The 23,758-nt window shown below is 53.0% G+C and overlaps 2 protein-coding genes across 27 annotated transcripts in view; one reads left to right on the forward strand and one right to left on the reverse strand.

Annotated features, from left to right (window-relative positions):
* LOC110262320 (NADH-cytochrome b5 reductase 2) lies at nt 217-14,194 on the forward strand. The gene is given in 11 exon segments (XM_021102714.1): nt 217-1,088; nt 1,287-1,332; nt 1,335-1,358; nt 3,715-3,821; nt 4,085-4,278; nt 6,179-6,374; nt 7,408-7,453; nt 7,456-7,506; nt 8,267-8,287; nt 8,290-9,025; nt 13,006-14,194. Coding segments are annotated over 10 exon segments (915 nt in total). The 5' UTR covers nt 217-1,004; the 3' UTR covers nt 8,436-9,025; nt 13,006-14,194.
* PPFIBP2 (PPFIA binding protein 2) overlaps nt 12,485-23,758 on the reverse strand; it is a 156,712-nt gene continuing 145,438 nt past the window's right edge. For 6 of the 26 annotated variants that reach the window (XM_021062283.1, XM_021062281.1, XM_021062291.1 and 3 more), the window contains 4 exons: nt 23,277-23,402; nt 22,430-22,618; nt 21,214-21,390; nt 14,901-15,181 (listed from right to left, as the gene is read on the reverse strand). In XM_021062283.1, the coding sequence (XP_020917942.1) occupies nt 15,005-15,181; nt 21,214-21,390; nt 22,430-22,618; nt 23,277-23,402 (669 nt within the window). In that variant the 3' untranslated portion in view covers nt 14,901-15,004. Of the gene's footprint in view, nt 18,126-19,139; nt 19,236-20,719; nt 21,391-22,429; nt 22,619-23,276; nt 23,403-23,758 lie in introns of those variants that run through there. The other 20 variants (XM_021062296.1, XM_021062289.1, XM_021062301.1 and 17 more) reach the window with 12 other exon arrangements.

Raw genomic sequence — 23,758 nt, forward strand, 5'->3', positions numbered from 1 at the left:
TTTGCTTGTGTGTAGCTTCCTTTCTTTCTTTTTTTTTTTTTTTTTTTTTTTTTTTTGCCTTTTCTTGGGCCACTCCCGCAGCATATGGATGTTCCCAGGCTAGGGGTCCAATTGGAGCTGTAGCCACCAGCCTACGCCAGAGCCACAGCAACATGGGATCTGAGCCTCGTCTGCACATACACCACAGCTCACGGCAACGCCGGATCCTTTACCCACTGGGCGAGGCCAGGGATTGAACCCGCAACATCATGGTTCCTGGTCAGATTTGTTAACCATTGAGCCACGACGGGAACTCCCAGTAGCTTCCTTTCTTATCTTTGGATTCTTAAAGATTTATGTTTCCTTCTGCTAAAGCTGTGGCGGGGGGGGGGGGGGGGGTGGTGGTGGAAATTTTCAGCAAGGACCCTGCTGCCAGTGGGGGTTGATGGGATTTGAGCCAAGAACAGCTCTGGCTACAGAGGTACCCACCCCACCCCACTCCTGCCCCCACCAGACTCAGAAGGGCGCCGGGGGAGGCAAGCCCCATCCCTCCTGGCTCTCAGCAGCTCGTCCCCAGCTCTGCCCCTGGGGGTTGGCGTCTTCATCCCGAATTGTGTATTAAGAGCAATGTCCTCACCCCCTCACCTCAAAGGGTGACTTTCAGGGCTTGCACCCTTGGCCGTAGCCAGGATGGAGACAGATGGCAGCAAAGGCCTGGTGGCATTAGCACTCCCGGGCCGTCTGCCTGGGAAGCTGAAACGTCTCCTTTAGTCTGATCTGCAGCCGGCCCCTCCCAACCCGCCGGGTCCACCGTAGACTCCGCCCGCCTCCTGTTTTAGTATATTTACCTCCGCCTAGTTTCTTTCAGAACAGCTTCATGCGTGCCTTTGGCATGGGGAGGGTGCCGCCGTGCCCGAGAGCCATCCTGCAGGGCCGGCAGGACCCGAGCCACCCTGCTCACGTTGTGTCCAGTAGGACCCGTCCCTGTCGTTGGGGTCGCGGCGCTCCCGTTGGCATTGAAGAGCATGAACTCAAAGAGGAAACGTCCTGTCACTTTGCAGGACCCTGAAACCGAGTACCCGCTACCCTGATTGAGAAACAGGTCATGGGTCAGCCCTCCTCGCGATGCCAGGGTCGGGGTTGGGCTGGCTGAGGAGGTGGGGCCGTGCAGTGGGCATGTCCTGGCGTCTAGTTTGGCTGCCGCTGCCTGTGTGTGTACGCTGGGAGCGCCTTCCCCAGGCATCTCAGCTGCCCAGCAAGGCTTCCGGAAAGCTGACAGAGCCTGCCTGTGGTTTCTGTTTCATTAGCAAATCAACCACAACACCCAGAGGTTCCGCTTTGGGTTGCCCTCGCCGACCATGCCTTAGGGCCTCCCGTGGGTGAGTGGGTTTGGTGTCATCCCCAGGGCTGGGGGCCCTGCAGGCGCTCTGCTCCAAAGGGAGGCGCCTCTGCTGAGGTCTGGAGCTTGCCCTGCTGTCTTTCCTGAAGAAGAGAGGTGGGGAGACGGGCTGGGGACCGACCCTTCCCTTTGTCATTGTTCCAGTAGGGCTGACACCAAAGCCGGTCTCACTGAGAACTGCAAACAAGTGAGGCTAAAGTCCGAAGGGCGAAGGTCCCAGTTCCGGCTCCTTGCTGGGCGACCTCAGGGAAGTCCCTCCACCCCTCTGAGCCTCAGTCCATGAACTGGCATTTCCCACTGGTCTTGTGCGGGTTAAGCAGTTGATGTGAAAATTCAGAAACTGGAAACTGCTCTGCACTGGGGTCTCAGACCCACTGCGGATGGGGGTCCCAGCCGTCTGCGAGTTCTGAGTGCGCCCCTTTCTAGTCTGTTCCACCGCCAGGCGGCTGCAGCAGCCTTACTGCTCTGCTAGGCCCACACCTGACACTGTGCAGCCTGCTGTGGGGCTGGCCGGCCTCATCCACGGCCCCCTTGTCCTGTGCACGGAGGTGGGGGTAGAACTTGACGTCACCTCTTCAGGTGACGCACTGACCCACGAGGCAGCCGGCCTGGCCCTTTAGCTCCCCCTCCCTCTTCACCCGTGGGAGCTGAGTGTCCACTGCTGTCCAGCCTCTGCCTGGCTTGCAAGGCCAGTCCTATTGGCGAGAAGGCTAAAGAATGAAATGCTTTGAGAAATCAAACTTGCTAGAAAGTGCCGAGACCTCTGTCTCCTTGGCCCTGGGGCGGGCAGTGCCCAGTTGGCAGGACCGGCTGATTTCGGGGCTTCTGGGGAGTTGGCTGCGAAGACTTAGGCACCTCTGCGACATGAAGGGTGAGAGGCGGGCCCTGTGGGGCCTCTCTGGGGCCACTCCCAGGCCAGGCCCAGCTTGGTGCATCTGCAAGAGCCTCTCTGGGGCTCCTAGTCTCAGCCTGGTTCTCGGCAGGAAGCTGTTTCAGGTGTTTATTTCCGGGATCCCGGTGCCCAGACAGGCCGTGGCTGGTCAGTGAGCCGTCCCTTCTGGCCCTCCGGCCTCAGGGCCCCTCCCCTTTCCTCCTCCCTCCCTCCCTCCGTTTCTCCCAAGGCTCTGTCCGCACCGCCCATCCTCCGTCCTCTGCCCACACAGCTCCTGCTCCCTCGGGCGCTCTGGGCCCTCAGCATCTCGTGATGGAGCTTCTCCCTCACGGCTCCTCGCCTTAGTCACCAGGGCCGCCCGTGTCAGATCCCGCAGGAACCTGCGTGGCCCAGCCCATCCCGTGATGCTGGGAGGTAGCCATGGCCCGCAGGCCTCTGGGCACCCCTGGGCCATCTGTTTCTACCCCAGAGGGGCAGAATTACACGAAGTTCAGAATTCGATGGCTGCCCTTCAGCAGAGCCGTGGACCAGGGAGGCGCAGGGCTCCTGCTGGAGCTCGTGGTCCGTGGACCTGCGAGCCCAGGCCGGCCCTGGGCCAGGCAGCCGGACACAGACCGTGGACCTGCGAGCCCAGGCTGGCCCTGGGCCAGGCAGCCGGACACAGACCGTGGACCTGCGAGCCCAGGCCGGCCCTGGGCCAGGCAGCCGGACACAGACCAGGGACTGCGAGCCCAGGCCGGCCCTGGGCCAGGCAGCCGGACACAGACCGTGGACCTGCGAGCCCAGGCCGGCCCTGGGCCAGGCAGCCGGACACAGACCAGGGACTGCGATCCCAGCACAGACCCGGTGATGCATCCAGTTTAGGAAGAAAGGACTGTGAAGACAGCGTATTTCGCTTTAAAAGAGAAACACCTTTCTGTCACGTTTAGTACCCAGCCTCCAACTTTCACTAGCTCTTCCGGCCCCACAGGCCAGGGCCCTTTGACACAGTGAGCTCGCACCGACAAGTAGGCTTCCAGTACGGGACGCTCACAGCTACCCTAGGGTGGAGTCAGGGCAGACATAGAGGGCGAAGGGACGTGTCCAGGGTTGCACAGGGGGGACAAGGGCAAGCCTGGGATCCAGGCATCCTGGACTTGGGCTCCTTCCCTGCTTGGCCCTCCTCCCGTGCATCCTGCCTCCCCATGGACCCCTCCTCCCTGCGCACCTCTCCTCATGGGCACCCCTCCTCCCAGTGCACCCGCCTCCCTGTGCACCCCTTCACCCAGTGCACCCGCCTCCCGGTGCACCCCTCCACCCAGTGCACCCGTCTCCCGGTGCACCCCTCCACCCATGCCCCCTGCTGCAGTAGGCACCCCCCACCCTCACCCTCAAGCTCAGTCCTTTAGAGAATCCTGGTCCTGTCAGGCTGCCCTGCTCAGTCTTAACTCTGCCTTTTCTCTAGGTACCTCTGTTCACCTCTTGGCCAAAACCGACGGTGTCTTGGTGGTCAGGGCTTACACGCCTGTGTCCAGTGATGATGATCTGGGCTTCGTGGACGTAGTTATCAAGGTAAATGATGCCTGCCATGTCCAGCTCACGAGCCTGTTTGGGGTGATAGGTGGAGAAGGACACGTGCCCTGGACAGGGCTCCCCAGCGGCATCGCTTAACAGTGAAGCCGACGACCTGGTGATGACTCAGGGTGTGGGGTGAGGGGACAGGGCTCACAGAGCTTAGAGCTCTTCATGGCCCCTGGTAGCAGGTATATTCTTGAGACATGTGTGGCTGTGGCTTCAGGTCTGAAGGTGTGAAATCCATGCTGCCCTATTTCCAGATCTACTTCAAAAACGTACACCCTAATCATCCAGATGGGGGGAAGATGACTCAGAACCTGGAGAACATGAAAACTGGGGACACCATCCTTTTTCAAGGCCCATCTGGATGCCCATTCTATCATGGGTCAGGTCCTGGGGGGGGTTACCTGGGACCTCAGGCTGGGAGGAGGGAGATCCCTACAGCCGTCATATTGTTCTAGAAAACTCCTCAGATTTGAGTCACGTGGGCTTCATGCAGTCCCTCACACACCCGCTCTGTGAGATTGTGAGCATCATAAAGGCATGGGAATGATGGGGAGCTTCCCCGTCATGGTACACCTGGTACATGAGAAGCATTTGCTGTTGCTGAAAAATGGAAGATGGGTGAGTGGCTGGATGGATGGGTGGAAGGGTGGAAGGATGGATGGAAGGTAGGAAGGAAGGATGGAGGGAAGGAAGGATGTATGGAAGGAAAGATGGATGGACAGAAGGATGGATGGATGGAAGGAAGGATGGATGGAAGGATGGATGGAAAGATGGATGGATGGATGGAAGAGTGGGTGGATGGATGGAAGGAAGGATGGAAGGATGGATGGATGGAAGGAAGGATGGATGGAAGGATGGATGGAAAGATGGATGGATGGATGGAAGAGTGGGTGGATGGATGGAAGGATGGATGGAAGGAAGGATGGGTGGATGGAAGGAAGGATGGAAGGGTGGATGGATGGAAGGAAGGGTGGTTGGATGGATGGAATGATGGATGGATGGAAGGAAGGATGGATGGGTGGAAGGGCGGATGGATGGACGGACGGATGGATGGAAGGATATATGGAAGGAAGGGTGGATGGAAGGAAGGGTGGTTGGATGGATGGAAGGAAGGATAGAAGGAAGGATGGATGAATGGAAGGAAGGATGGATGGATGGAAGGGTGGGTGGATGGACGGATGGATGGAAGGATGTATGGAAGGAAGGGTGAATGGAAAGATGGAAGGGTGGATGGAAGGATGGATGGAAGAGTGGGTGGATGGACGGATGGATGGAAGGATGGATGGAAAGATGGATGGATGGATGGAAGAGTGGGTGGATGGATGGAAGAGTGGGTGGATGGATGGAAGGAAGGATGGGTGGATGGAAGGGTGGATGGAAAGATGGAAGGATGGATGGATGGAAGGGCGGATGGATGGATGGAAGGAAGGATGGATGGATGGAAGGGTGGGTGGTTGGACGGATGGATGGAAGGATGTATGGAAGGATGGATGGAAGGGTGGGTGGATGGAAGGATGAATGGAAGGAAGGATGGATGGAAGGGTGGGTGGATGGAAGGATGAATGGAAGGAAGGATGGATGGATGGATGAAAGGGTGGGTGGATGGATGGAAGGAATGATGGATGGAAGGGTGGATGGAAAGATGGATGGATGGATGGAAGAGTGGGTGGATGGAAGGAAGGATGGGTGGATGGAAGGATGGATGGATGGATGGAAGGGTGGATGGATGTGAGTGTGGATGAATGGATGGAAGGATGGAAGTTTTTCCTCAAGGATGTGTTTGGGGCACCGGAGAGCTGGGGCTGGCCGAGGAGCCCCTCTGGCTTGCTCCTCTGCCTTGAAATGGTGCGGCACTCCCTTAGGTGGACTCACCTCCTGGGAGTCTTCCAGTGATGTTTGCAGGTTCTCAGGCAAGAGCTGTGGACCTCAGAAGTATCCTGTGTTTCCAGGGAGGTTTACAGTCAAACGATACAAAGCGAGAGAGTCTGAAAACAGACCGGCCCGTCACTTGGGAATGATCGCTGGGGCACAGGTCAGAGGCGACGGGGCTCCCTCCCTGGGGAAGGAGTCATCTATCCCAGAAGGGTGATGCCAGACCTTCCATCCCTAGCTGTTTGTGATGGGAGCACAGGGTTAATGTCTGGACGCTGACTCTGTGAGCCCTGTCCCCTCTCCCCTCATCCTGTGAGCTGCCCCTGGAGCTTCCCAGGCAGGCTGGGAACATGCAAGAGGCTGGGAGCCAGGCTGGGCAGGCCCATGCGTGGTCTCCCAAGGGCTTCTGGGTGCTGTTGAGCCTAATGCTCGGCACCCCTTGAAAATCACACCTGAAAGATGAGAGCAAACACGTAACTACGACGAGCCAAGCATCACCACAGATGCCTTGAAAGCAGCCCATTTACTTTCATTTCTGCTTCACAAATGAGGACACTCAAGAGCTCCGACTGGGGTGAGGGAGCCGCTACCTGCGTTGCGGGCATCGCGCCCCTGCTGCAGCTCATCTGCTGCATCACCAGGACCAGGACCTCCCTCATCTTCGCCAACCAGGTCAGTTCTGAGTCTGCCGTGAGGGCGGGGGATGTCCCACTGTTGGCTGAGTGGGGCCTCTGCGTGCCCCCGGCCCCCAAATCGCCGAGCTCCTGCTGCTCGGGCCCCAGGGCTGTGGAGGGGCTCACTGGGCATGAGTAAGGTGGCCGGAGAAGCCGAGGCCAGGCCTGGTTTTCCATTGTTCCTGTTTTTTAAGCTCTTTCCTTAATACATAAGTCTGGGCTCTTCCCAATCTAAAATCACGGATACCTTTAGTGGAAATTTCAGAAAATTCAGAAGCATGTAAATATTTTATTTTTTTTGGCCTTTTTTCTACTCATTGCTATACTGTCACAATTACGTATGTGTTGTGCATATATACTTCTTCATTTTTAGTTTTTTTCACGCAACATTTTCTTCTCATTAAAACCCTTTATATTTTCATCTGTATCAAGTCACACCATCATTTACTAAATCTTCTATATTCAGGTTGTTTCCAGTTGTAAATCATGAATGAGAGATGAATAATTATGTCTAGGCTCCATCACTCAGATCTTCTTAAACAGAATCCCATTAGTAGAATTATTGGGATGGGCCATGATGCATTTTAAGATCCGAGTCCTGAGTGTAGTATCTCAGAGCCTGTGTCTCTGAGATCCTCCGGCTTTGCTCACTCTCCCCAGCACAGGCTCCGGCCTCGTCCTGCCCTGTGGCTCTCCAGGGCTGGAGGTGGAGTATATGGTGCCACGTGTGGCCACCTTCGTTCTCCTGCTGGGGATCCCGGGCCAGTGGGCTTTGCCGGCCTGGTGCTCAGGGCGGCTGTAGCAGTTGGGGCTGGGACCCAGTGCTCAGCCACAGCTTCCCATCCAGAGGGTCGACACCCACCGTCTGTGCCCCCAAGAGGGGGTTGGTCGTGTGGGAGCCTCCCAGAATCAGACCCCAGAATCTGCTGTGCACATTCCAGCTGGAAAGAGGCAGCAGGAGCAGGAATGTGCTGACCCTCGGAACAGGCAGCCCCCCGGGAGGGGCACAGCTCAAGTTGCTTCTTTTCTAGACTGAGGAGGATATCTTGCTGAGAGAGGAGCTTGAAGAAGTTGCCAGAACCACCCAAAGCAGCTCAACTTGTGATACACCCTGGACAGGCCTCCTGACGGTACAGTCCCCATTGTCCCCAACCCCGGACTTAATCAGGGGCCAGTCCCTGGCTGGGCTCGGAGGCTGAGGTTGAGGCTCCGTCTCTACGTGGGAAATGCAGGCATTGGAGGGAGAGGAGAGGTGGGGTGAGCTTCTGGTGAGGGCAGCGGAGGGCAGGTGTCTGACGCCCCAGTGCCCTCTACACACCGCAGCAAACGTCAGGGGCCACCGGCTTCCGCACGGCAAGGGACAGAGCATCTGCTGCACTAACTACGGCCACCGATGCTCTGTCCCATGCCCTCGCCTCGGCCAGTCCTCACAGGCAGAGCTCCCCCGCCACCAGTGCACACAGCCCTCAAAGCCTGCACACCCGCAGGCTGCCTCTCCCGCACACTCTAGCTGAGCCTGCCTTGTCATGCCTCCTACTGCCCAGCAGAGGGCGCCACCCGACCGACCTGGTCCCCAGGTGCCATGGCACAGCCCCTGGTCACTGTGCGGATTCCCACTGTCTGGATTCCCGTGGTCTGTCTCACGGTGGTGCTCTCATCTCAGAGCAGGCAGACACCAGCCGGGGCCTCAGAGTCCCAGTGGGGGCTGGGATCTGGGGTGAATACTCACAGAGCAGCCTGGGTCCCCCCATCCTCCCCGCACCCAGAAGAGCAGTGCTGGAGGCTGAACCTTGGACGCAGCCCCGTCCCCTCTCCCTGGCCTGAGGGGGGAGGGCCGGAGGCCAGGGCTCAGGGACGCACCTGGCCTTTTGTTCCTCTGCTGAGTCTCAGGCTGGAAGTACAGCTTGGGCTTCCTACCGCGGGCCTGATCAAGGAGCCCCTCCCTCCCCCTGGGGGTCCACCTTCATCCTGGTGTGCGGGCCCCGCCCCTGATGCAGACGCCGCGCCCCCGCCCCTGGAGAGACTGGCTGACGCCAAGGACATGGCTTTCACCTACTAACGCCTCGGCCTGCTCTTCGCAAAGTGGCCCGGTCCTGTTCAAGTTTCAGAGGGCGCTCAGCGTCACCACGTTAAACTGGCTTCCGAACACACCCTTGGGCATGCGGGTACACTGCTTTTGGTGTGGGCCTGAGAAGCAGGTTCAAGAGGCTGGAGACAGAGTGGCTTCTGAGGCCACCTTGCTTGGGGAGGCTTGGAGGCATTCAATTTCAGTGTCTTTTCCCCATAGTTTAGGGGAAATGCAGTGCAGAGACCTGAGTGTGGCTCTGTGGGGGACCTACTCTCTAGGCTTGGCCCGCCCCACACGTGGCTTGGCATCTGTGTGTCCTCCGGAGGGCAGAGCTGGGGCAGGACTCCAGAGGAACCCAAGGAGGCTCCGTCAGCTCCCAGCAATTCCTCCTGAACCCCTTTTCTGGAGTTCTGTCTTTAAGGTAAGACCTGTTAGAGGGCTCAGGCACCCTCCACATGCACTCTCCTTTCTGTTATAGGAGACCCTGGAAGTGGGAATGGTGGTAAAATTACCCATCATGGCAGGAGTCAAGGTGGGCTCCAGGAATTCTAGACTCCCTGCTCTTTGCGCGACAAACGGAGGTAAGGGGTGCTTCTTCATTAGCATCCTCTACATGCCAGGCCCTACTCTTCTGTGGTGGGGTAGGGGTGGTTAGCACAAAAGCTTCTGAACTTACAAACAAAATCAGGTTCCTAAAGCTGTTCCTTAAACCCTTCATATACCAAAGGGTAAAAGTGCTCACTATCACCACCTGCTGGTTATAGTCAGGACAGCATGCCGTTGCTTTGTAGCTCTCTATCACCATCTGCTGTTTGTGATTGGGATGGCACTCTATTGTTTTGTTCGTTCTTTTTAGGGGCGGTACCTGTGGCACATGCAAGTTCCCAGGCTAGGGGGAGAATCAGAGCTGCAGCTGCTGGCCTACACTACAGCCACAGAAACCCAGGATCCGAGCTGTGTCTGTGACCTACACCACAGCTCATAGCAATGCCGGATTCTTAACCCACTGAGCAAGGCCAGGGACCAAACCTGCAGCCTCATGGATACTAGTGGGGTTCATTACTCCTGAGCCACAATGGGAACTCTTGCTTTGTTATCTCTAAGTGGGGTAGAACCACTTCTGCTGATATTTTTTATCAAAATATAGTTGATTTAAAGTACTTCAAGTGTACAGCAAAGTGATTCAGTTCCAGTCTTTTTCAGATTATTTTCCACTATAGATAAGATATTGCATATAGTTCCCTGTGCTATACAGTAGGTCCTTGTTTATTTTATATATTATGGTACATATCTGTTAATTCCAAATTCTAAATTTATTCCCCCCCTTGGCCTTTGGTAACCATAAGTTTGTTTTCTATGCTTATGAGTCTATTTCTATTTGTGTCATTTTAGATTCCACATATAGATTGTATCATTTGACATTTGTCTTTCTCTGACATATTTCACTCAGTAAGATAATCTCTAGGTCTATCCAGGTTGCTGCAAATGACATTTCATTCTTTTTTATGGCTGAGTAATATTCCATTATATAAATATATCATCTTTATCCATTTGTCTGTTGATGGACATTTAGGTTATTTCCATGTCTTAGTTAGTGTGATAGTGCTGCAGTGAATAGTGGAGTGCATGCATCTTCTTGAATTATAGTTTTCTCCAGACATATGCCCAGGAATGGGATTCTGGTATCATATAGCAATTCTGTTTTTAGTTTTTCAAGCCTCTGTACTATTTTCCATAGTGGCTGCACCAATTCACATTCCCACCAACTATGTATGAGGATTCCCTTTTCTCCAGCACTTATTATATTTTGATGATGGCCATTCTGACCAGTGTGAGGTGGTACCTCATTGTATTTTGGGTTTGCGTTTCTCTAATAATTAGGGATGATGAGCATCTTTTCATGTGACTGTCGGCCATCTGTATGTCTTCATTGGAGAAATGTCCATTTGCATCTTTTGCCCATTTTTTGATTGGGTTTTGTTTTTTGATATTGACCTGTATGAGCTGTTTGTATATTTTAGAAATTAATTCCTTGTTGATTGCATTATTTGCAAATATTTTCTCCCATTTCATTGGTTGTCTTTTTGTTGTTTATAGTTTGCTGTGTAAAAGTTTTAAGTTAAATTAGGTCTCATTTGTTTATTTTTGCTTTTTTTTCCATTACTCTAAGAGATTCAAAAAATTGTTGCTGCTGGAGTTCCCATTGTGACAGAGCAGAAATGAACCCAACTGGCATCCATGAGGATGTGGGTTTGACCCCTAGCCTCACTCAGTAGGTCAAGGATCCGGTGTTGCTCTGAGCTATGGAATAGGTTGCAGGTGCAGCTCCAATTTGACCCCTAGCCTGGGAACTTCCATATGCCACGTGTGCAGCCCTAAAAGGGAAAAAAAAAAAGTGTTGCTGTGATTTATGGAGAAGAATCCCCTGCCTAGGATTTTCTCTAGGAGTTTTATAACATCCAGTCTTACAATTAGGTCTTTAAACCACTTGTGTTTATTTTCGTATATGGTGTTAGAGAATGTTCTAATTTCATTCTTTTATGTGTAGCTGTCCAATTTTCTTAGCACCACTTATTGAACACGCTGTCTTTTCTCCATTGTATATTCTTGCCTCCTTTGTTGTAGAATAGTTGACCATAGGTGTGTGATTTTATTTTTGCGCTTTCTATCCTTTTCTATTATTGATCATATTGTTTTATGACTGTAGCTTTGTAGTATACTCTAAAGTCAGGGAGTGTAGTTTCTCCAGCTTTGTCCTCCTTTCTCAAAATTGTTACAGCTATTTGGGGTCTTTTGTGTTTCGTATAAATTTAAAAATTTATTGTTCCAATTCTGTGAAAAATGCCATTGGTAATTTGAGAGGGATTGCACTGAATCTGAGGATTGCCTTGGGTATTATGGTCATTTGAACAATATTGATTCTTCCGACCCAAGAATGTGGTATATGTTCCCATTTGTGTCATCTTCAGTTTCTCCCACTGGCATCTTAGCAGTTTCCAGAGCACAGGTCTTTTACCTCCTTAGGATGGGTTTATTCCTGTATTTTTTTGTTGCAGTGGTAGACAGGATTTCCTTAATTTCTCTTTTTTGTATTTTATCATTAGTGTATAGAAATGCAACAGATTTCTATGTTAATTTTTTATCCTGCAATTTTACCAAATTAATTGACCTCTAGTAGCTTCCTGATGGTGCCTTTAGGATTTTCTTTGTATGGTATCATGTCATCCACAAACAGTGACAGTTATATTCAATTGCTATGGCTAGGCCTTCCAAAACTATGTTGAATAAAAGTGGTGAGAGGGGCATCCTTGTCTTGCTCCTGATCTTAGAGGGAATGCTTTCAGCTTTTCACTATTGAGAATGGTATTAGTTGTGGGTTTGTCATATATGGCCTTTATTATGTTGAGAGAGGTTCTGTGCCCACTTTCTGGAGTTTATCACAAATGGATGTTGAATTGTATGCAAGAATTTTCTCAGCCTATTGTAGATGATCATGTGGTTTTTATTTTTCAATTTGTTAATGTGGTATATTACACTCATTGATTTGTGGATATTGAAAAATCCTTATACCCCTGGGATAAATACCGGTTGATCATGGTGTCTGAACCGTTTAATACATTGTTGGAGTAGGTTTGCTAGTATTGCTGAGGATTTTTGCATCTCTGTTCATCGGTGATAATGACTTGTAATTTTCATTTTTTGTGATATTTTTGTCTAATAGTGGTATCTATGGTAGCTTCATAGAATGAGTTTGGAAGTGTTCCTTTCTCTGCAGGTTTTTTTTTTTTTTTTTTTTTTGGAATAATTTCAGAAGGATAGGTGTTTTCTATAAATGGACGGTAGAATTTGCCTGTGAAGCCATCAGATCCTGGACTTTTTGTTTGTTGGGAGTTTTTAAGATTACTGATTCAATTCCAGTACTGGCAATTGATCTGTTCATATTTTCAGATTCTTCTTGGCTCAGTCTTGGTATTATACCTTTTGAAGAATTTGTTCATCTGGGTTGTCCATTTTATTGGTGTATGGTTGCTTGTCTCTTATGATCCTTTGTGTTCCTATGGTGTTGATTGTAACATCTTTTTACATTTCTGATTTTATTGATGTGGGCCCTCTCACTTTTCTTCTTGATAAGTCTTCCTAAAGGTTTATCAATTTTTTTTTCATAGAACTAGCTTTTAGTTTCACTACTCTTATCTATTTAAATCTCTAATTCATTTGTTTCTGCCCTGATTTTTATGTTTTTCCTTCTACTAACATTGATTTTTATTTGTTCTTTTCTCTGTTGCTTTAAGTAAGGTTAGGTTGTTTAAGGTTTTTCTGGTTTACTGAAGAAAGAAAGATTATATTGCTATAAGCTTTCCTCTTAGAACTGCTTTTGCTTTATCTTATAGGTTTTTTGATTGTCATGTTTTTGTTTCTAGATACTTTTTGATTTCCTCAATAGCATATTGTCTAGCCTCCATGTGTTTGTGTTTTTTGCAGTTTTGTTCTTTTGATTTCTAGTCTCATAATCTTGTGGTTGGAAAAGATGCTTGATATGAATTTTTCTTAAATTTACCAGGCTTGTTTTGTGGCCTAGAATGTGATCTGCCCTGGAGAATGTTCCATGTATGCCTAAGAATGAAGACTGTATTCTGCTGCTTTTAGATGGAAGGCTCTATAAACATCAAGTAGGTCTGTGTTTTCTTATGAATTTTCTATCTGAATGATCTGTCCATTGATGGAGGTGGGGTGTTAAAGGCCACTATTATTGTGTTCCTGTCAATCTCTCCTTTTATGTTATTAATTTGCCTTATGTATTGTGGTGCTTCTATGTTGGGTGTATATATGTATTTATAATTTTATATCTTCTTTTTGGATTGCTCCCTCATCTCATAACCTAGTATATAGTTGGTTGCCAGGTTCTGCCTTGTGTTAATGCTGCTGTTTAGTGGGGCCTGGTCATTAGGTGGTTAGTTGTAGAATGGTAGGGGGCCGGGTGCTTGTGCTAGCTCCCTGGTAAGTGCAATCAGGGTCCTCTGGTAGATGAAGCCAGATCCTTGGGTTAATGATGGACTATTGGCAGGCAGAGCTGGTTCCTGGAGTCTAGCTGTAGAGCCCAGGGATCCCAGAGCTTATTTCACATCATTGGTGGACAGGGTGCTGCTTCCTGACACAGCTGAGTAGGAGGTCTGCTGTGGACCAAAGGTTGTGCTGGCCCACTGGTGGGCGGGCCCTCAAAGAGAGATGCTCTGGAGGCTCAATTCCAGTGCTGGACCCTCTGCCCCCCCAGGTTGGGTAGCCAATTGTAGGGCTCAGAAATCTCACCACTATGGGAACATCTCTACAATAAAATCCTCATTTGTAGGTCACCCCACCCTGGAGGGTGTGGGATTTGATAATATCATGAGTCTGCCCATGCTACCCATCTTGTTGTGGCTCCTTCTTTATGTCTTTAACTGGAGAAGATCTCTTCTGGTATGTTTTGGTCTTTTTCATTGATGATTTTTGATGTCTTCCTGAGAGGAGATGAGGAGTTTGGGGTCTTTTTACTCTGCCATCTTGGATGCTCTCCCCCCATGCTTGATTTTGTATAATTCTCTTAACAAGTCAGAAATTCTTCAGGGATGAGGAAACTGAGGCTTAGAGATGAAGTTAGTATCCCCAGGTCATTCAGCCAGTAGTAGGTGACAGAGCTGCACATCAAACTGGGTTTAACTGGCAAAAGCTAGTTTTTGCAAAAAAAAAAAAAAAAAAAAAAAAAAAAAAAACAAAAAAAACGCATAGTAGCAGCATTGCTTGAACTTGGTGTCACTGGGTTTCTCTCTCAATGTATGTGTATGGGGGGAAGTGAGGAGTTACAGGAGGGAGAGAGTGGCCAGAGAATTCTCTGAAGTACAGCAGTGTAGCACCCACTGGGTGGCCTAACCCAGGTTGGTCTCAGGACAGCCAGTGGGAGTTGGGGAGGTGACTTAGCCTTTACCCATCCAGGTGAGCCCTCTTCTCAGAAAGACAGTGCTGAGCACTGCACTATGAGTAAGTTCCTACCTTCATATGTTTTTAAACACAAGTCATACCATGCTTTTCCCCTGCTTTAAACCTCTCTTTGCTTTCAGTAGGCCCTCTCTGGACACCCTGTCTCCAAGATAAATTCCAGAAGCCTGGTTTACAAAGACTTTCTTGGTGCGGCTCCAGCTAAACACACTACATTCTTTCTTCCCTGGGCCTCGCACTCTGCCCCCCTTCTCAGCCCCAGTGGTTCTCAACCAGAGGTGACACATTCAGGTAAAGTCTGGAGACATTTTTGCTTATCACAACTAGAGGGGTGCTACTGGCATCTGGAGGGAGAAGCCAAGGATGTAGAGCACACCCAATGGCCCATCAGAGAATTATCCAGCCCCAGACAGAGGTCAAGAAGCTCTGCCCTGGTCTTACCAACCTGGGGCATTTCCTCAGATATTCTGGGGTGTTTTGGGTCCATCTGCCTGGAGTGCCTTCCCCCTCTGGCAGCCCTGAGGAACCTGTTTTATTTTTCGGAATTCAAGTATCACTTCTTCCTTGGAGACTTTCAGTCCCTTCCTCTAGCCACCCATTAAAAATGACAACTTGCTCTCTGAGGCTATAGATACTTCTGTAACATTCAGCACAGTCTTACCTGAAACAGGTTTATAGTCCCACATGGGACCAGCAGCACCCGTGGTGGGGTGTTCATGCCTGTATCTCCAGTGCTCCTTAGTCCAGCATGGAAGGTACTTAAGCTGCACATATGAAGGAGTGAGTGGTTCAACTTACCATGGATCTCAGGGGCCATCTGAGGACCCCGATTGGGTCCTCCTGCTGTCTCTACAGGAACCCATGCATAGCAGGTACATGATGAGTTTGTGGTAAGGGTGGGTGTGAAAAGGGAGAAAGGTGAGCTAGGAAGTGCTTGGGCTCAAGCACACACAGCGGACCTCCAACCATAGCACCAGTGAAGGCTTCCTGGAAGAGGCTGAGGCTGTTCTGAGCCTCAGAAGGCAAGATTCAGCTTTGTGACAAGGTGTAGGAGGAAAGTACACTCCATGGTGAGGGAAAGGCAGAAGCACAGGCTAAAGTTCATGAAGCCTGAAGGTTCAAAGGGTCTTGAAGATGTTTTAAAGAAATGCAAAGAGACTTCCATACTCTTGGGTTGGAAAAATTAATGTTAAAATGGCCATACTACCCAAAGCAACATACAGCTTTAAACTGATCCCTAGCAACTTACCCATGACACGTTTTCACAGAACTAGAACAAATAATCCCAAAATTTATTTGGAACCATAAAAACCCAGAATTACCACAGCAATCATGAAGAAAAAGAACAAAGCAGTAGGCGTATCTCTCCCAGATTATACTACAAAGCTACAGTAATCACAACAGCATGGTATTGGCACAAAAACAGACATATGGATCAATGGACTAGAATAAAAAGCCCAGAAATAAACCCATACACCTACTGTCAGTCTCCTCAGCAAGTGATGTTGGAAAGTTGGACAGTCACATGCAAATCAATGAAGTTTGAACACACCCTCACGTCATACACAAAAATAAACTCAAAGTGGCTTCAAGACTTAAATATAAGTCATCACACCATGAAACTCCTAGAGGAGAACATTCTCTTACATAAATCATACCAAAGTCAATAGAAATAAAAGCAAAAATAAATGGGACTTAAACTTACAAGCTTTTGCACAGTAAAGGAAACCATAAACAAAACAAAAAGACAACCTATAGAACAGGAGAAAATATTTGCAAATGATGCGACTGACAAGGGCTTCGTCTCCCAAATATACAAACAACTCATCAACAAAAAAACCAACCACCCAATCAAAAATGAGCAGAAAACCTAAACAGACATTTCTCCAAAGACAACATACAAGTGGACAACAGGCACCTAAGAAAATGCTCAACATCACTAATTATTAGAGAAACGGAAATCAAACCTCAGACCAGTCAAAATGGCCGTCATTAAAAAGCCTACAAATAACACAGGCTGCAGAGGATGTAGAGAACAGCAAACTCTCCTATACCGTTGGAAACGCAAATTGTTGCAGCTATTATGGAAAACAGTATGGAGGTTCCTCAAACACTAAGGATCCCGCAATCCCACTCCTGGGCATGTATCCAGACGAAACTATAATTCAAAAAGATAGGTGCACCCACATGTTTATAGAAGCACTATTCACAAGAGCCACGACATGGAAACAACCTAATGTCTATCAGAAGATGAATGGATAAAGGTGATAGGTACACCTTTACCCAATGAATTGCTACTTGGCTACAGGAAATAATGAGGTAATGCCATTTGCAGCAACATGGACGCAACTAGAGGTTGTTATACTAAGTGAAGTAAGAAAGAGATACCATATGATATCACTTATTTGTGGAATCTAAAATATGACACAAACCTATCTACAAAACAGAAACAGACTCATGGACAAGGAGAACAGACTTGTGGTTGCCAAGGGGGACGGAGTGGGAGGCTGGGGTTATGAGCAGGTGTAAGCTACTATCCAGGGAGGGGATGAACGAGGCCCTACTCTAGAGCCCGAGCACCACATCCAATGTCCCACGATAAACCGGACGGAAAAGAGTATTTTAAAAAGTGTATATATATCTGTGTATACCTGAACCACTCTGCTGTAGAGCAGAAATTAACACTACATTATAAAGCAACTAGAATTTTAAGAAAGGGTCGAGTGCTAAGGTCGTTGAACGCTAATCTTTGGTAGCTGTGGAACGGAGGCGTTCTTAGCAGGTACCAGGATGAAAACATCCCCTGGGGATGGTGGGGGGCCGGGGGGGTCGGAGGGGAGACCTGGAGTCCGACTGGGAAGGAAGCGTGAGGGATCAAGGAGAGAGACCGGCTGTGGAGACAAGAGGGGAGGGGCCAGGGCTGCCACACGGAGAAGAGGAAGGGACAGGACTGGGGGGGAAGATGACTGGGAAGGGACTGTGGGGCCAGTGTTTGGGTACCTCTTCCTGAGGGGGGACATACCGGAGATGTGTTGCCATGGAAACGCCACGCGGGGTCGCCAAGGGCCTTGCCCTGGGGGAGCTGTTTGATCTGCCAATTGCCTCTGAGGCTCATGAGGGAAAGGCCCTGCTCAGATGCTGGCAGGCTCACAGCCAGAGGACCTGAGACACCACTGCAGCCAAGGGCAGCAGGAAGTGAGTCAGCCCCTGTCGGGTGCCTGGGAGCGGGGACACGACGTGGGCTTCAGGGTGCAGCAGCCCAGCAAGGGCCCGTGGCCACTCACCCAACTTGGAACATTCGGAATCTTTTTCCAACAAGAGCTTTTATGAACTCACAACCCTCCCCCTTTGGTGGCAGCACCCCACAACCGTCCCCAGGGACAGTGGGCATCTCAGTCTGCACCGGCATCTCGTTCCCCTCCCTCAAAGGCGGCCTGCAGTCCACGTGTAAACATACCAAAGTGCCAAAGCTGTGAGCACAGCACCCATGACCCCCTCCTGACACCGGCTCCACCACCCGGCTCGTCCTGTCCACACGCACGTAGGAGGCGCCCTGCAGCCCAGCCGGGGACCAGCTCCCCAGGGAGGCAGACGCGGGCCCCGCAGGGGCCTCTCCAGCCCCTCAGCCACAAGGAGTCAGCTCCAGTCCTCAGCGCTGGGGGCGGCCAGGCGGGCGTCGGTCAGCAGCCGGTCTTGGCTGAGCAGAGTCTGAAAGGACACGGCCGGAGGCGCCGGTCAACAGCATGTTTCAGTCAAGGCCACCATGTGGCCTCTACAGGAGAAGCAGCGGGGCCCTGGGTGTGGCCTGACCCAGCCCCTTCTAAGTCCACGGGGTCCCAGGGACCCCACGTGTCAGGTCAGAAGAGACAGCACAATCGAGAGCTGTTCCCACCCCAGAGGAAGGTGCTGCGGTGAAGGCCACTAAAGGCTTGTTAACGTGATCGGGGCAGGACTGGATGGATGCATCTCAGTGTCTGAGCCAAGAAAAAACAAGCTGAACAGATTGTTTGGGTTCAGGGAGATCCCATGACCCAGTCTTGGCGTGGAATACTGCCTTCTTCGAGGCCTCAATGCATCAGCCAAGGACAGTAACGAGGCCTCAACAGGGACAGACGCTGGGGCCGGCAGGCTCGGTGTGGAACCGTCCAGGAACGGACAGTCCATCCTGTTGACTGGCCTCCTCCTGCCCGCTCGTCCACCTACCAGCCTTGCAGGAGGCTGTTATCAGCCCTGCCTGATGGACAAGGAAACCAGGGCTCAGAGAGACAGTGACTCGCCCAAGGTCCCAGCAGGGACCAGGTCAGCCTCCCTCAGACGGCTCCTCTCCCCGGAACCAAACTGCTTCCCCCAGGATTTGTCCCCTGGGCACGCCAGGATGCTCACATGCCTGTCACGTCCGGGAAGGGAGAGGCGTGATAGGAAATAGGGCAGAGCAGGGCTTTGGGCTGATGAGGCAGGGGACCCAGAGCTGTCGAGCCTCTCGGCTTCCTCAGCAGCCCAGGGTCTGGGAAGAGGGCCTGCGACCTCACACACTTTCGCTGGTTTGAGCCCAAGGCCAGCAGCAAGCCAACAAAGCCCAGCAAAGGCCACTGAACCGCTTTCTGCCTCAGGGCTGGTGTAGGCTCCCAGCCCACTGGCCCCATTCACTCTCCCCCATCTGCAGCAAGCAGGGCTACCCCCGGCCCCAGTAGCACCGCACTCCCAGGGCCTCCCCGCACCTACCCGGCAGTGGAAAGAAGGTCAGAGTCCTACCGTGAGGCGGTGAATGTCTTGGGAAAGGAGCCCTATCTGCGTCACGGTGCCCTCCGAAGGTGCCACCTGTAAAATGGGCAGCAACCTGGTCAACACCCACGGCCTGAGCTCGTGATGCACAGAGGCGGCATGCGAGTCCTGCTCGGGCGTGCTCCCCGAGAGAGCAGGCAAGGACTGGGCCAGGCCCGCTTCTGTCCCTCAGGAAAGGCACAGCTTCCAGTGTCCCACACTGTCACACACACACTCCTGCGTCCCCAACCTGGCGCCGGCACTAAGGGGGCACAGGAGCAGGACACAGACAGGGCCTGTCGAGCAGCGCTTCAGCACAGGTTCAGGGCTCCAGCTGTGCCCAGGAGCGAGGAGCGGCAGAGCTGAACACACTGACAACTTCTGGCACCAGCAGGAACCCAGACAGGTGCCCAGGGTGGGAGTAGCTGGGCGTCCTCGAGGAGCAGCTCCTGGGGCTTCCTCACTTTAGGGAGTCCCTAAACCTATGTGGATGTCGTGGATTTGGAAGCATCTTCTTGGGGCCACCAAGGGTTACGGGCCTTCCCTGAAGCTGGAGAGAATTAGTGCCGTAACGGTTCCGGGTGGGGTGTGAGAGCAGGTGCATGAGAAGACTCTCCCACCAGGACACAGAGCTCAGACATAAGGGACAGAGCCCACAGTGTGTGGCTCTAAACTGCAGCATGCAGGCAGAAGCCTCAGGGAGCACCTGTCATTCAGTGGTGCTGGCCCAGGCATCAGATGGCAGCCATGCCAGCTGCCAAGCCTGTGCCCTCATCTCCCGCTGGCTGGACTCCAGGGGAGGCCGTGGCCTGAGCTGCTGGTAGTTTAAGAAGCAAATTTTCACATCACCTCTGTTTGGAACAGATCAGTGTCCAAGCGGGGGTCACGAGGCCCTGCCCCAGCCAACAGACTTAGGACACTGCTGTCCTGCCTCTGCAGGTGAGGCCCTGGGGACCCAGCGGAGCCGAAAGCTGCGCTGGGGCAAACTGGGATCTTACGAACAGGAGCCCAGACTGGCAGGTGGCGTCCGCTCCTCAGCCCTCGGCCAGAGCGGCCCGTCTAAAAGACCCATTAACAGTTAAGTCTCCAAACCAGGAGAATAGGTCCGTTCCAGCTCTGCCAACACAGGCCAACCCCACAGGGCACGGGCCCGGCTAGGTCAGTACAGGGGAGCTGGCACAACACACGGAGAAACGCAAGGCCACCTGGTCTCCCCACGCCCCCCTCACTAGGCGGCCCAACCCCTCGAAGCGGAAACCAACCTCCCCTGGGGTCTGAACGACAGACAGGCCTCCAGTCGGCACGGGAGACGCAAAATGCCTCTGGGCCTCACACCACACAGTGGAGCCCGAAGCAAAGCCACAGGTCTCCTCTGAAGGATCAGGGGCCCGCCTCACTTCCCCCCCCGCCCCCCTGAAACCTGCCAGTCCTGACCCAGCTCAGCGGCGTCGGCTCTGGAGCTGCCCGAGCAGCAGGACTCGGCCTCCCGCTGGCCCAGCTCGCTTCCTCAGACAAGATCACCAAAGACGGGCTGCAGGGCCTGCTCGGTACATAAACACGGCTTTATTACGGAGAGAGGCGACCGCCTCTGCAGGAAGGATGCTCCCTGTTGCCAGCCTTTTGGTCTCAGCCAAGACTGGCCACAGGCCTAAGGCACTTGGGATTGCCCTCAACTGGGCACAGCCGGCGGCCTGAGAGCCCAGCCTCCTGGGATTGTCCATGGTCTCTGGACCCGTCGCCACTGGTGCTGAAGGCGCACGTCCAGCCTTACTGAAGATGTACGAGCGTCTTTAGGTATGCTGCCTCCTGAGTCCCCAAGCCTGGCCCCTCGGCACAGGTGCAGCTCCGTACCTGGCCCCCTCAGGGCTCAGAGACAGACCAGCCCAGGCACATGCAACGGCCGGGACGTGCTCTGGGAGGCATGCACACACGCAGGGGGTCAGGTGCAGTTACGTGGTGACACACACGGTGTTACTGTGAGCTCCCAGGACCACAGGCCGCACAGGTGACAAAGACATCAGCTGATCTGTCCCACCTGGTCCAGCCCGTCCAGTTCGGGGCCATCAAGGGGGCTGAGGCCCCGGAAGCCACCGTAGACCCTGTGACCGTCCGCGACCCCCTCGCTGGGCTCCATCGGGCAAATGTAGTCCGTTGATTCATCGAACTTCTTTTTTCTTATGTTTCCAAAATGTGAGAATCCCAGTTTTCTTGGCTAAAAGAGCAGATGCGAGATTATGATAAATTATTAAGCTGGTTTGCAGCCACCGCTGACACTGCATTTCAGAGCAGGCCCCTGGGGAAAGGAAGAGAGCAAAGGGCTTCTGGAAGAACTCTCTTAGGAAAACAGAGCTCCTGCAAGCATGGCAGCAGGGACGCCAACAGGTAAATCGTCTCCAGCAAGGAGCTGCTGCTTCAAGGCTTCGTCCCCGAAATGCTTGCCCTGCTTTCCCTGCACTCCCAGAGGATGCTGCGGTCCCTGCAGGGGCTGAGCGCCACGCAGGGGGACACCCCTGCTCTCTGCTCGTAGCACCTCGGGAAGCCCCGCACAGCCCAGGTGGCCCTGCCCCCGCTCCAGCTCCCCCCAGCACTGTGCCTGCATCTCTCTCCCCAGCACACTGCCTGTCCTGCTCCCTTGGGTAGGAGTCTGGGTGTGGACTGTAGCTGGACCTGAAGCATCAGCGGGCTGCTGGGGACGGGCCTGCCTGGTCTCCAGAGATCCAGTTGGGATGTATCATCTGAGGATGGTGTGGCTCGAGCAGGGGGAACAGACTCAGTGGGACGCAGAGAGTCCCAGGGAGCAGTACTGTGCTTGGACAGCCTCGGGACCTCTGGCCGCCCGTGTGCTGGCCACTTCCACAGCACAAGGCCACCGGGGCACTCCCTGAGTTGGCAGGACAGCTGTGACCAGGACCACACACTGCACGTGGCATGCAGGTGGGCCTGCCCAAAGGGAACTTGTCTGCTTTGCAGAACGCGTCGAGGCAGCCCTGGGGGACCAGCTCCCAGGCGCCCCAGCCCGGATGCTGCCTGCGCATCACTTCTGCATGAAGGAACCTGTGTGCGCTTGGACACAGAGGGGAGGGAACTGGCCTAACGCAGACAAACAGACGGTGAGAGCAGAGTCTCAGGGCAGAAGCCAAGAGTGCCTCCTCATCCAGGCAGGCCACTGGGGTTTGGTCTCAGGCAGCCCAGCCCAACACGAGGGGCAGAGGGCAGGCCTCCGCCGACCCAGGAAGGGCCCGGCAACTCACCCGGACTTTGGCTGTGGTGGTCAGCGGTGTGTAGGAGGGTGAGGTCATTTTGTCCCGCTTCTCCTGTTCAGCCTCCGGGCCAATCAAGGCATTGAATTTGGTGGTTAGGTGGCGTCTGAGGAGCGTCTTTTGGGGCGGGATATTGAGAAGCATAGCCAGGGTGTCCCCCGTGAAGCGTGGCTCCAGGATCTAAGAAGAAACCACAGACAAGACACCTAGTGACACTCACCAGGGGTGGCTCCGGGGGAATGACACAGAGAAACAGGCCCCTATGGGGCGGGGGTGCCCCAGGGCAGGGGCTGGGGCTCGTCCACTTGTCCCGTGTCCCAGGCACACAGGGCCCGGCCCTGTGACCCACCAGCAGAGCCGTGACCTCCCAGACAAGGCTGCCTCCCAGGGAAGACATCCGAGCCACCCCTTCCTCATTTCTCTGCTGGCGCTGCCACGTGACACATCTGAGTGGTGACCCAGGTCACAGCAGGGCAAGCACAGAAGGCATTTGAGGGGCCTCCCTCCGCCCCCCCGCCCCACCTCCTGGCCCCGCGTTCCTCCAGCTGCTGGTTAATGGGCGAGTCTCCTGCGGCCCCCCTGCCCTGGACTCCTCAGGGCCTGAGGCTTGGGATGTCTTTCCAGAAACCATCTCGTCTCCATGAAACCTACTACACATCAGCCACAAATGATCCAGTTATGCTCTGAGGCTTCCATTTATGCAAGGGGTTCAGATGAAATACTACTTCTTCCTGGGGCGTATGTGCAGCCCTTAAGACAGCAGGTTCTGAGTACCCCGGTGGGAGGTGGGGGGAGGCAGATCACCGAGGCAGGCGGGCCAGCCCACAGAGCCACTCACAATGAGACCTCCGTGGACGCCACTCCCACGCAGGTTGGGTGCATATTCCGCCAGGTCCACGGACCGCAACCACTCCATCACCCTGTGGTTGGACCACTGCACGACTTCGGAAGGCGAACGGTTACTCTGAGACAGGGAGGAGGAGAGTGGAGAGGTCAGGCCTGCAGGTGCAACCCCGGCGCCTGGGCATACGCCAGCCCCGGAGGCCTGGTAAGGTGACTCTCATGCCCACTGACCCGGGCGCCAGGCCAGCCGCCCGAGAGCCTCCGACACGGAGACATGGGATGCCAGAACCGCATCGCCAGAATCCTGTGTTGACAGGAAGGCAGCGTGAGTCCGTGATTCAACACAACCTGAGCATGGACCATCAGTCCCCAGCTGAGTGTGTCACAGAACCAAGACCTCCCTGGTGTGGCCCGATGTTTCAGAAGCACACACACCAAGATTCTCACGAATGGAGTTCCCATCATGGCTCAGCGGTT

The sequence above is a fragment of the Sus scrofa genome, chromosome 9, assembly GCF_000003025.6.
Source record: "Sus scrofa isolate TJ Tabasco breed Duroc chromosome 9, Sscrofa11.1, whole genome shotgun sequence".
NCBI lineage: Eukaryota > Metazoa > Chordata > Mammalia > Artiodactyla > Suidae > Sus > Sus scrofa.